This window comes from Schistocerca americana, chromosome 8 (genome assembly GCF_021461395.2).
Source record: "Schistocerca americana isolate TAMUIC-IGC-003095 chromosome 8, iqSchAmer2.1, whole genome shotgun sequence".
Classification (NCBI taxonomy): Eukaryota; Metazoa; Arthropoda; class Insecta; order Orthoptera; family Acrididae; genus Schistocerca; species Schistocerca americana.
This window is the reverse complement of record NC_060126.1, coordinates 21,013,136-21,026,894: the sequence shown is the minus strand read 5'-3', so window position 1 is coordinate 21,026,894 and position 13,759 is coordinate 21,013,136. Positions and strand designations below refer to the sequence as shown.

Here is a 13,759-nt window from a genome sequence, read left to right as displayed (position 1 = left end):
AATCGCATTTTCTACCACTTTGGTATCACTTTCATCTTTGGCCTCTCTTTCTCGTTCAGACTCTCCCTCTGTTAAGCACCTCCATAGGAAAGTTGCTTACGTCTGGTCATTTCCCCAATTGTAATTTTTTTTGGTAATTTGTGGTAAGGTGTTGTGGGACCTAACTACTCAGGTCATCGCTCCCTAACGTTACGCACTAATTAATCTAACTGAAACTAACTTACGCTAAGGACGACATACACACCGATGCCCGAGGGAGGACTCGAACCTCCGATGGGAGAAGCCGCGCGGACCGTGACAAGGCGCCTGAGACCGCGTGGCTACCCTGCACGGCCCCCATTTGGAGCCCGCATCACAGCAACAGTATTCGACACTATTATATAATTTTCTTAGTGTATCGAGTGAACGTAACACGAGGACGCAATGTTTCTCACGGCGAACAATGGTTACAATGCTTTGGTTGATCATCAGACGTGGCTACTCAATCTTAAATCACTCCCGACAGAAACGCCTAAGAACACGATTGTTGTGCCTGCTATCAATGGACGACGGAGTAGTCGAGGGATATGAAACTTTTTCGTGTACGTATTCAGTTTTACACTACATTAAAGTCGAGATTCAGCTGGCAATTTTTCACCCGTTATTTACCATTTGCTAGTATCTCTGCATTTGCCAACGAGACTGTAACTGTTTTTGCAGCGTGGAGCCGGACCTGCGCAGCACGGCGTACTGCGTGTGGGCGCAGGACGGGGACTTGTGGGGCAGGCTGTGGCAGCGCTACCTCGACACCGCGGTGGCCACCGAGAAGGTGGAGCTGCTGAGCGCGCTCGGCTGCTCCCAGGACAACGCCACGCTCTACGCGTGAGTCTACACATCTCCATTGCCTCGTTCCACTTTACTCGTACATTATCCGATCGAACGTATCCACACATATTTTAGCGGACGTCTTCGACCACCACATAAATGATGGAATGAACTTTGCTGTAGACTTTCAATCGGATGTCTGTGAGGCAATGGGAGACCATTCATTAGTACTCGCAGGAAAGGTGACGATGCTGGGTGTTGGGGTCTGGAGGGAAGTCAGCGCTGTAACTCAACCCGGAGGTGCTCCGCTGTGTTCGGGTCGTGACTCGGGGCGGACCAGTCCGTCTGGAGAACGTCGTCACACACAAAACTTTGCCTCACAGGCGTCGCTTTACGACAGGCTACGTTATCGTGCCGGTACAGACAGCCGCCGTCTCCAAACTGTTCCTCTACTGTACGCGTTACACAACGCTGTCAAATGATTCGTAGGCGACCACACACTAACCGTGTGAACCGCCGCCATACTGTAGCCCCCCCCCCCCCCCCCCACACACACACACACCTCTGTAGTTCACTGCTGGTACGACACGTGTTGTTAGGTAAGTTTGATGTGGTGTCACAATCTATTCATAAGCAGGAATAATCTCGAGTTAGATTTTTAACGCAGGAAGTATTAAACTTTGTATACGTCTAGAAGCAGCGTAACTCACGGCCCACAAATTATCCTACTACTAACACTATTCACTGTACCACTGAAGATACCTACAAAATTCCACACGCCAGATCTGTTCTTTAAAGAACCGTGGCTGATGCAGGGCCTACTGCTAACACGCCACTGGTCTTGTGATTTCCAACATTTCGGCAACCGGCATCCGACGATTGTTTCACAATGTCATAAGCTCAATTTATTTGCATTGCTTCTCGGTTTACGTTCAACTTTTTGAAGACGGGCCGAGCTGGGGAGGAATATAGATTCCTGGCGTAGGCTATGGCCGACGATATAACGATGATACAGTGACTGACGTCATACATGCTTAAACAGAAAGTGAACGGTACATGAGATCGTGTTCCAGTTTTATTTTTCCGGAATATCAGCTAGTAGTATACGAGTAGCCTGAGGTCCAGGTTAGGTTGAAAGGTAACAGTACGGTAGTGATCTCGTGATGTTGATGAATGTGAATGCGAAATCTCAGTTGTTGTGACGTCTGATCTGTAGCATAGCTTGAGGTGTAGCTCGGGTTGGAAGGTGAGCGTCTGGCATTGATTTGTCGAAGCCAATGAGTGTGATATCGTGAGGATAAGTGTAATCCTGCTTATTTAACATATATTATACATACTGGACTCGGATGGGTCGTTTACGTCCGCTGTTTTGATGATATCGTTGGTAAAAACTGCTGGTCTGTGCTGAAGCCGCCCAGTGCACATCTCTCGTGTACTGTGGGCATGTGCCTGCAGTATAAACGAAGCATCCAATACGTGCTCAAGTGATCCAAAGCTTTAGCTGATTTTCAGTTGTTTCCTATACGAGGGATGCCGTACGAAAGTGCTGCGGCGTTGTTGCAGGTATCTGACGAACGCACTGAATGCTAGCCTGGTGAGGCCCCAGGACTGGACTACGGTGTACGCCGGCGTCTACTCCACGCCGTTCGGTCTGCAGGTCGCCATGGACTTCATCGAGACGCGTGCGGCCGACCTCTCCACACAGTACGTACTGAACCAATCCCCATCTCGTGCAGGCACGACACTAGATTACGTATTAGATTTAATATTATGTTATATTACATTATAATAAGGCATTGATCAGGTAATAGATAGATTACATTAGATATTATGATTATTTAATATTATTAGACTGATTAGAAATATGATTAGGTATTAGAGTAAATACATATTAGAGTAAATAATAGACAGGTTAGATATGATACTTGAAGATGTGGAATATGTCAGAAGCATTTACAAAATAAAATATATGCTAATGTTTCCTAAACAGACCAAAAGTCAGATGGTTCTGAAAGACGTGGAAAAAGATAGAAACTTGATGTTAGTTTCATTTACATACTAATTTCTATAGAACTTGCCACATCAGTTTATAAATACTAACTTGCACATCATAATTCTAACAGTATTTTAAGGTGGCAGATGTAGTCTGTCCTCAATGTTATTCAATATGTAGATTCAGAAAAGTGTAATAGAAACGAAGATAAAATTTAAAAAAGGGCTTAAAATTTCAGGTAGAAGAAATTACATAGTAATTTTGTCTGAGACAGCAAAGGACTTGGAAGAGCACTTGGACAGGATGGGTGGTGTGTTGAAAAGAATTCATCGGATGGATATCAACAAAAGAAAACAAGGGTAATGAAATGTAACCGAATTAAATCAGGCGATGTTGAGGAAATGGATTAGGAAATGAGAAACTAATGGTAGTACACGAGTTTTGTTATTTTGGTAGCAAAATAAGTGACGATGCCTGAAGTAAAGAAGATATACAATGCATACTTGCAGTAGGAGGAAACGTGTTTCTAAAAAAGAGAAAACCAGATAACATCGAACATAAATGTAGAAGTTAGGCGGTCCTTCCAGAAGGTATTCGTCTCGAGTGTAGCCTTGGAGACAACAGAAGCTTTTGAAATGTCGTGCTACAGAAGTATGCTGAGTAGGTACTGGGTCGAACTGGGGAAAAAAGAAATTTACACCACACCTAGACTAGCAGAAGTGATCAGTTGAAAGGATACCTTCCGTGGCATTATGGAATCATCAGTTTGGTCGTGTAGAGAAATGTGTGTGTGTGTGTGTGTGTGTGTGTGTGTGTGTGTGTGTGTGTGTGTGTGTGAAGGAGTGGAGGAGTGGGGAAGGGGGGAAGGAGATGGAGTAAAAATTGCAGGACACGGAGGTTTTGACATCAGAGATAAACTTTGACTTTCTGTTCCAACCCACTGACTTTATTTGTGTAAGCTGCAAGTGTGTGTGTGGAAATAGCGATGAACTACTCCCACAAGTCTTATGCCCCAGAAAAAAATTCAGAAACGCAATCTCACCCATATGTTCAATAGAAATAATCACACACACACACACACACACACACACACACACACACACACACACTTATATAACATAGCTACGCTAAGCCCATTTTCACCTGCGCTATCATTTGAATATTAAGCAGCAAGTAATGATTGATCATTGTTACCCAAAGCTGAACAAATTTTCACTTTACGCTTATATGTCCAGCTGTGCGAATGAGGGTGTTTTCTCAGTTAAAGGCAAGAATAATTAAATCACAAAGTAAACACATAATTTGTGAATAGCATTTGCGACTAACATCACAGTAACGTTTGAGATCACTTTACACAACACTTAGCAAGCAGCGACTGTCGAAACGGCAGCCGTTGACCTACCTTGTCCTTATCTGCAGTCTAATGGTATGCGGGGAGTAACCACTTATTACTAGTTTCTTGTGACTGAAACTCAGCTCTCGTATTCCTGTATGATGGTAGATTCATGAACAGTGAATGGAATCCATGATGTATCACAAGACTACAGCCATGCAACATGGCACTATTCTGCACAGTTAACAAAGAATGATTTGTTTTGCATAGAAGCAATTCCAGAAGTAGGTGGTTAATAGGCATATATATATCGTTACTAAATACAATTAAATCGATTTACGCGGGCACGAAGCAGTAGGTATACAATTCAAATTCAGAATAAATAACGAGAATACTCTGTTGCAAGTACACGATTATAAACGAAGCAACGACTCTTTCACAGTTTATGTGCGGAGGAAAAATTTGAACCCACAGCATGACGAGTTGAAAAGATCATAGACATCGCTGTAATCAGCTTCCATTTAATCAAGTTTGAGCTACCTCAAGTTGCCATTTTACCATGCAGAAAATACCACTTTCCTCATCACGGAGTAATCATGAGCAAGCAGTGCCGAAATGATCTACCGCCCACAACTAAGCTTTGCTGTGGCAAACGATCCCACCCATTTTTCTCATCATTGTAGAATCTCCATACCGCCACGGACAACCACCAAAAGCAATCTTCCCCCTAAGTCACATCACAGAACAGGACTCCTCGACATCAGAACACAGTACACAAAACAGACTGGCGAATGCTATTTCATACAAGAACAGCCTTGCGGCTTCTAAGCTGTGAAGCGCCCCCCCCCCCCCGATCGAAAGATGCGAAATTTCATTGATCATAGAAATAAGTTGCTCACATCTCTTAATCGATCGATCGATCGAGTGACTGATTTATGATTGATTGATTGAAGCTGTATATAATGGATACGCATTATCTGCAAAAAGTAAAATATTCAAATGTAATGGGAAGAAATGAAATTTCTGAATGAAAAGGACACTTCAGTTGACCACATTTTCTGCATTAGTATCCATTTCAATATTTTTCCTCTAAGTGATTGACAAAATACATAAAATTATGCAATAATAACTGCATGCAGTGGTAGTGTGTACTTACAGGTTCGGCTACACTCGTCAATTATTCAGAGTAGTAGTTGGCGATCATGTGATCACCACTGAAATTATGTCATTCCTCTCCAAACGCGAGCCGGAAATCACACTAAAATTGTGCAATTTCTCTTCGAATTCGAGCCAGAGTGCACACTAAAATTACGCCATTTCTCTTCGAATGCGTGCTGGTATGTAAATTAATTGGACAAAAGCATGTTTTGTAATGCACTGTTCATGGTAACTAGAAAGCAACTTCAAGTGCTGAAATGAGGCTCAGCCACACTGATGTAGGTAGAATATGGAAATTTTACTTAAAATTGAGAGCAGGACGATATGTCATTTTTTCCTCAAGTTATTGATTTTTAAGTCCGTGGGTAGGTCACGCGTGAATTTCTTTTCGTTATTAAGTAATGCAGTGCACGAAATTTTAAAGGGTTAGCAGAGGTAAAAACGCACTGCGTAAACTTTGGGTACGGTGGGTTTTAGCATATACATTGCTGTGTATGAAATGTAGAGAAGTAGTCAAAATTTTATTTGAAATTGAGAGCAGAACGATATCTCATTTCGCCCACGAGTTAGTATATCTGGCGGACGGTCGTGCGTAACATGCTCATTTCCGTTTCTGTACGTAGGGAATCCTGTGGTCACAGCAAACGTCATACTTGTAAAACGGTTCAAGATATCGAAACTAGGCTTTTTGTATATGATAGCACGCAAAGAGGCACGTCTGTTATATGATAAACACTCGAAACATTTTTATTCACCGAAATATGGAAGTAACTCATTCACAGAAATGAGAGGATTGGTAGGACGGGGTGAGTAAACACGCCTGCAACGCTTAAGTGTAGAGTGTGAGGGGTTTTCGAGCAGAAATTCATGTATGAGTCAAGTAGCCCAGTGGTCAAACACATCTACTGCCAATTCATTGGCTTTGGTTCGATACCAGCTGCTATAATTGTTTTTTCTCTCATTAAATTTATTTCATTCTTCACAATCTCAAACAATTAATTATAACTTTAAATATATTGAAACTGTTCTTCTTCTTTCGTTTCACCTTCTTTGGGGTTCGCTGGATCAATAATTTCTTTGTGCGTTGTTCTTTCCTTAGGGCCCAGTATTTCTTCATTTGTCTGATCTTTTCCTCTCTTCTTCCGAGATGAAGCGTTTGGACATTTGTGTAGATTTGTCTTGGAACCGCATGTTTTCATCTTTAATAATTAATTTAGCTGTTCGAACAGTAAGTGAATTTTCTGAAATCTTTAATTCTACTAGATCTTCCTCAGTTTCTTTAAACCATTTGGGTTTCGTCAAAGATTTGTTTAGTTAATCTGTTGGAATTCATTCTGAGAAGATGACCATAAAAATTTATTCTCCTTCTTCGCATAGTACCTGAAAGTTTTTCAATTTTCTTGTAGAGAGTTTCATTTTTGATGTATATAATCTTATTGTCCTGAAATTTTGGCTCTATGATTTTTCTTAAAATTTTTGTTTCCTTTAGCTTAAGTTTCTCCATTTGGCCTTTGAAATTCATGTTTAGTGTCTCTGCTTCTTACAGTTCTTCTGGCTTAATCACTGTCTTGCAATGTGTAATTTTGGACCCCATAAAAGGGATTTTTTGTTGTATGTATTTTTTGTCAGTTGGAAGGTCAGTTCAAGTTTATTTTTTCTGGATTCCATTGCTTTGCTTTCCCCAGCATTCCAACTAATCTATTCTCCGAGTTGTTTGAATTCCTTTACTATTTCAATCTTCTGTTCTTGAACTTTGATGTATTTACATGAGTGCTTGATGTTTGTCAATATCTTCGATTTTTCAAAGGAGATGTGAAGACCTATTTTAGGTGCTTGTTTCATTAGTTTTCTTTAGCTCCCGTGCTTCTTCCATTGTTTCAGCAAACAGGGCCATATCATCTGCAAAAGTAATGCAATTTACTTTAAGGTTCTTCTTTTTGGAACCCAGTCTTATAGCACTCTTAATATTTGTGTTTCATTCTCTGACTACTTTCTCAAGCGCACAATTGAACAGCAACGGCGAGAGCCCATCCCCCTGTCGCACTCCCGTTTTCATTTCAAAGGGTTCCGATAATTTGCCCATAAATTTAACTTTCGAAAATGTATTTGTAAAGGTCGCTTTTATAATATTAGTTGTTTTCTTATCCAAACACATTTCTTCCAGGACTGATACTAGAGATTCTCTATCAATCGAATCATACGCTTTTTTTAAATCAATGAAGGAGATTACGTATGTCTTTGCCCGTGATTTATGGTATGCCATAATGTTTTTGAGGTTCAGTATTTGTTCCGAACATGATCCACCCTTTCTAAAACCTCCAGATTTGCGGGTCCAATTGCGGCGGCTCTGCCCTGTTCAAAAGGACTTTAGAAAGAATCTTGTATGTTATATCCAGCAGCGATATTCCTCTGTAGTTGTTGCGGTCTGTCTTCAAACCTTTCTTGTGGATAGGGTGGATGAGAGCTGTTCTCCATTCTGTGGGGACCTCTTCTTCTATCGAGATTTTATCGAAAACACACTTATGGGATGTAATTGCATTTTTGTCAACCTTTTTCCATAGTTCGGCCACTATTTGGTATTCTCCGGACTCCTTGTTGTTTTTAAGTTCTGAAATGACATTCTGTAGTTCTTCAGTCGTCGGTGGTTCTGAATCCGGCTTCTCACGGTTATTTGGGATGGATTCAAATTTTTCAAAGATGGGTTCACAATTCAAGAGTTTCTCAAAGTAGCCTGCTAGTATTTTGCAATTTTCCGTGTTACTGTGAGCGATGGTCCCATTTACATCACGAAATTGGAGGGTGGGTGATTTGTATCTTGACAACCTTTGTTTGAAAGTTCTGTGAAAGCTTCTTGTGTTGTTTTTAGAAAATTATCCATCAATTTGGAGGAGAATTTCGTTTTCATGTGTCTTCTTAATACTTTTTATAGTTGTAGCTACCAGTTTTTTAACTGTAATGAAATTCAATCTGCTTTCTTCTGTTTTCTGTGACTGCCAGTTTTGCCATGCCAGTTCTCTTGTTTCAACGAGGGCATCACATTCCCGCGACTACCAGGCATGTTTTTTTACTTTTTATGTTAGGTGCTATACGTTCAGCTGTAGTAATGAGGTTTTCCTTGATATCCCCCCAGCTTTGCGTCTGAATAGTTTCTGTTGCTGCTGTGAATTCATCTGATTTTAATATCTTTTCTATGCTGTATATCCGACCCTTAATTTGTTTTATGCTACGTTTCCTGTATTGGATGACTTTGAACTTAATTTTAGAAAGGTAGTGGTCTGAATCCAAATTTGCACTCCTGAGTACCCTAACACTCATGATTTCTTTGCGAGAAATCTTCTTGTTTGCACATGATCAAGTTGAAATTCCCCAAGGCTAGGATTTGGGGATATCCATGTCTTTGTCTTCGTGGTATTTCTTGAAAGCTGTGGATTTAAGAACTAAATTGTGTGCTTGGGAAAGTTCTATTAGCCTCACACCATTTCTGTTTGTTCTCTTGTGTGCAGGATAGTCTCCAACTATTTTCTTATATCTTTTTTCTTTACCAATCTGTGCATTAAAATTTCCAAGAAGAATGATGATGTTTTTATCTGGAATTTTCTGTATAATGTCATGTAGATGATTCCAAAAGGCCTCCAATTTTTCTTTGTTTTTTTTCTGTTATCCTCATTTATAGGGGCGTGTGCATTGATAATTGTGTAGATTTTGTTTGTGCTTTTGAATGTAAGACCTGAGATTCTTTCTGATTTGGAATCAAAGTCAACTATTGAGTTCAAGATTTTTTTGTTGATTATAAAGGCTGTTCCAAGACGTGGTACATTTTTCATTACTCTCGGTCCCACTTTCCCTTTGTATATCCTAAAACCATCGGAATCGAATGTATCTGTATCCATGTATCGTGTCTCTTGAATGGCTGTTATGAGTACGTTGTGGTCCTTTAGCGCATTTGTTAGATGTTTTAATTTTCCGGTTTTCAACAATGAGTTTGCAATGAAAGTTGCTAGGTACGTTGATTGCCTATGTTGAAATTTTCATGAGATTCCAAGACACTCCGACTTGTCTTTGAGCAATGTTGCAGACTGCCCAGAATCCGAATGTCTGCTGACGTACTGGCGTACGGTGGATCGTCCACTTCGCTATAATTTTGCGTATTTTCAGTGCGTTATGTACGAAATAATGGTCTGGGATACCTCATTCTTAATAAACAAAATGATCACCGACGAGCAACTCATTATTTTTAGAGCACATTTTGACTGATGAATATTTTAGAGAGATCCGCTTAAGGAGTTAGATATTTTGACTAAAGCTTCAAAGTGTATTTATTTCTCTCACAAAGTCTGTTGTGAATAATTTACAGTAGGGTAAAAAGGAACACTGATGTAGATAATTACAATACCAAAAGATTATCTTTAAGACAAAAATAGGTGCACAATGCTACCAACAAAACTTTTCATCACTTATCCAATGATGTGAAATATCTTCCAGACAGAAAAGTTAAATTTGAAAAAGAAACTAAAAAAGTTTTTCAATGATACTGCATCCATTCCATATCTTTGCGATTTGTAGAGCTGGTGGGTAGGAATTATTAATTCACATCTGTATTAAACAAAAGAAACTTTGTAAATCATCATCACGTAGCCATATTTACATATGAATAAGTAATATGAATGGAAAATGATATCTTCAACGTAATTATGATTAATCATACAATGATCCATAAAATTGACTAACATGGAAAACGAACAGTGAGTATGTTAACTAAACATCAGCGAACTTCATCTAACACTGCTGTCTTCTCAAAACAGGATGACTGTATACTATTTAGACGAATTCTAATAAATGCTTCAAGAATGATGTACATATTGTCCAGTATTCTAACGTAAGTTGAAATAAAATGTTGAATCAGTGATACAACATGGTACAAATCGAATACACGTATAAATAAAGCTTTTATTTTGTAAGTAAATTATTTCCTCCAACAAAGAATGGAGTGTGTGCAACCGCTCTCTTTCAGAGCTGTGGGTGTGTTTAGAGCTTCCCTGACGATTCCCGTCCACAGTATTACCGGACACAGGCACCAGTAACTTGTGTTGTCTGCTTCACCGAAACTGCCTAAAATGTTGTCCACTCCCATCTAAAGTGGTTTGAAACCGTTCAGTTCTTTAAGTTTACTTTCTCTGACAGAAATTACACACATGTTGTGTCCATTCTTCGATACATTTCCTGATGTAGCAAAGAGGGTGTCTAATACGATTTCGTAAGATTCGTAGCACTCATCCAAAGACTTTGCAAGCTATTTGAAACTGCAAAGTAATTCCTTCATTCTTTCACATCTTCACATGGTTATGTAAACGTGTCGGATTAATAATATAATATTCCATTTCAGACGCGTCATAACATAATATTCTGCTTCCCAGGCCCAGCGTTTTGCAGAAGATCATCAGTGGACTCGCTGGGAAAGTGGTGACAAACGAACAACTGAATCAGGTGAGGTTACATGTCTTATATTAAAGAAGAGAAGGACTAAATGATATTTAGAGCTGAAAAACATTAAAATAGTTAAAGAAAGTTCAGATGGACAGGGTGGCCAAAAGTGGGGATTGAGATCAGCTGTGGACATTTATTTGGAAGTAACCATCCCGCCACGTATTTCACATGTTTTAGATGGAGGCGTGGAACCCATACCAGTTAACAGACAAAACGCACACAGTGAAGTCATAGTCTCAACAACCAGAACAGATATGATCATGTAACTGTGAGAGCCAATAAGTAGGAGTCCAACTGGGATCTAAAACAAATAAAGTACATGTACTTATTGTATGTTACACGGTCGGAACGGGTCGGAGAGGCGCCAGTACAGCATGCCCCACAAGGCATGCAACCTCTCCACACGACATTTTATGTTAGTGTTCAAATCTCTACTTGGCCATTCCAATTTAGGTTTTCTACAGTGCCTTAAACTTCTTGAGAAAAAGACGAGGATATCGAACACCCCCCCCCCCCCCCCCCCGAGTCCGATATTAAGCTCTACCCCTAATGACGTTGTCACTCACAGGGAATAAAGCTTTTCATGCGTGAGCTGCTTTCCAAGCTCCATTGGACTCTATTGCGTACCTTGCTGGAGTGGCATTCCTAGAAAGTGGATGGTGTGAATCCACCTATCAGTTTAATAAGTCGTGGCTGCAAGATATGGACAAGAATTATTTACAGTGGAATGGAAAAACTTCTGGAAGATGACCTCGAGGAATATAAGCTTCAGCTGGAGAGAAATATTATTTTAATTTTCTGGCACTTGGCTTATCGTATCTCACCTCGAGGACTAATGTAGGAATGCACAGAGCCATACTGACTATGGCTTTTCTTGAAAGATACAATCACGAAAAGGAAATCTATGTTTTGTGGTGTATGGAGATTTACAGAAATCTTTCGACGATGATGACTAGAATATACTCTTTGAAATTCTGACAGTGACAGGGAAATATATAAGGATTAAAAAATTATCTACAACTTGTACACAAACCAGTTATAAGGGTCGAATGACATAAGAGGGAATCATTAGTGAAGAATGCACTGAGGAAGCAGAAAAAGAAACCAAGAAGAAATTTGGTAATAGAAGTAAAGTCTGGGAAAAGAAATAAAGATTTTGTGTTTTCAGATGAAGTTGTAATCCTGTGAGAGAATACAGTTGACTTGAAAAGAGATTGTACTTTGAACATCAACAAATTAAAACAAAAGTCAATGGAGTGCAATCGGATTAAATCAGGTCTTGCAGAGGAAACAATAGAAAGAAATGAGACTCTGAAAGTAGTAGTCGAGTTTTGCTATTTGTGCACCAACGTAACTGACGATGGCTGATGTAGGTAGCAATAGCAAGAATATTGTCTGAAAATCACACACACATCGAATATAAGTATTAGAAAGTCGTTTCTGAAGGTACTTGTCCAGACAGCACATTGTACACAATTGAAAGTTGGACAATAAATAGTGCAGTCAAAAAGAACGCTTTCGAAATGTGGAGCTACCAGAGAATGTTGAAAACAAGATGGATGTCTCGAATAATTAGAGAGGAGGTACTGCACGGAATTGGGACAAGAGAAATTTACGACAAACTGGATTCGATGAAGGGATTGGCTGGCAGGACACATCCTGATGGGTCAATGAATCGTCCGTTTGGTAATGGAGTGAAGGGTGGTGGATTAAAAGTTATACAGACACACAGAGCAGGTTCATGTGGATGAGGGTCAGAGTGATTAATTGAGTACGAAGAAGTTTTTCACAATATAGATTAATGTGGAGATCTGCACGAAACCAGCGTTCGGACTGAGATCACCGCAGCAAGGAAATGGAAATACAGAGAATTAGTTAGCTCGGCCTTTGAAATTTAATAGAAATGTAAAGAAAACAAATGTGTCTCCTTTGGGGCTGGATTAGAATTATGATGTATGACATAATCTTCACATGTGTGTACAGCTACTCCGCAACAAAGAGGAATGATTGGCTCACAATGCACCGTATAACGGAGAATCTGCAGACAGACAGGTGTGTTTCTTGTTCCAGCTGAGGGCCCTGTCCAGTGTGCCAGACCTGCAGGCAGTGAACGCCACCGTCCAGAGCGCCATCAGCAAGGCGGAGCAGCAGGTGGCCTGGGGTGAGGACCACGTGCCAGAGGTGGGGGCCTGGCTCGACAGCGCAGTCGCCAGCGGCTCACCGGCAGCCGTCTCCACGACCCTGCACCTCCTGCTGGCTGCCGTCGGGAGCATCGTGTTAGCTCTGCTCAACTAGGTTCCGTAACTCGAGAAGCACGATTTTAAGTTTGGAGATAGGAGGTAGAGTAGTCGCTCAGTGGGGGAAACCCTCAGGTGTTTATATATTTCGCAACAAAAAATTCTTATTGAAAAACTATATCCCTCTAAAGTTTGTAACAGTTAGTAGAACAAAGGAGAAGAAAAATGTGTTAAGGAAACACAAAAGTTAACATTTAGTGTTCAGTTTCTTTTCTTCTTTGGCCCTTTACAGACGAACATAGGATCACACTTAAGCCACTATGACAGTTCTACACTACTTCAGCTCTCCAGTTTTTGATTTCCTCTTTTCCTTCCGTGATTCGTAGGAACAGTTTCATTCAGGAAACTTTCTCACATATTGACTTCATTTCCACATATTGTTGTGTCTCCAATTTCTCGATTACTTATACAATTATTTCAAGATGCCCATGTACTCCAGTAAGTCAGCTGGGGTTTATCTTTTAAGTTTTAATGTATACCATTTTTCTTTTTTGTCTATTAGGACTCATAGACGTGCATAGAAATTTATCTGGATTGGGGGAGGGGCATAAAATTCTTAAGTAAACTAAAATCTACATTGTGACGACCAAACAAACACAGGCTATAGAGCAATTGCTAAAGTCCTTGTATTGCCTCAGTGCAGGGAACCACGGAGTGGTACAATTGGCTGAACACGTGATTGACCAGAAT

General features: G+C 40.2%; 1 protein-coding gene across 1 annotated transcript in view; it reads left to right on the top strand.

The window, feature by feature from the left end:
- The window catches only part of LOC124544900 (aminopeptidase N-like), a 132,837-nt gene extending 119,770 nt beyond the window's left edge, over window positions 1-13,067 (top strand). The window contains exons 12-15 of the mRNA XM_047123632.1: window positions 700-861; window positions 2,368-2,508; window positions 10,703-10,772; window positions 12,843-13,067. Coding sequence (XP_046979588.1) covers window positions 700-861; window positions 2,368-2,508; window positions 10,703-10,772; window positions 12,843-13,067 — 598 coding nt within the window. The remainder of the gene's footprint in view (window positions 1-699; window positions 862-2,367; window positions 2,509-10,702; window positions 10,773-12,842) is intronic.
- Window positions 13,068-13,759: the final 692 nt, after the last annotated feature.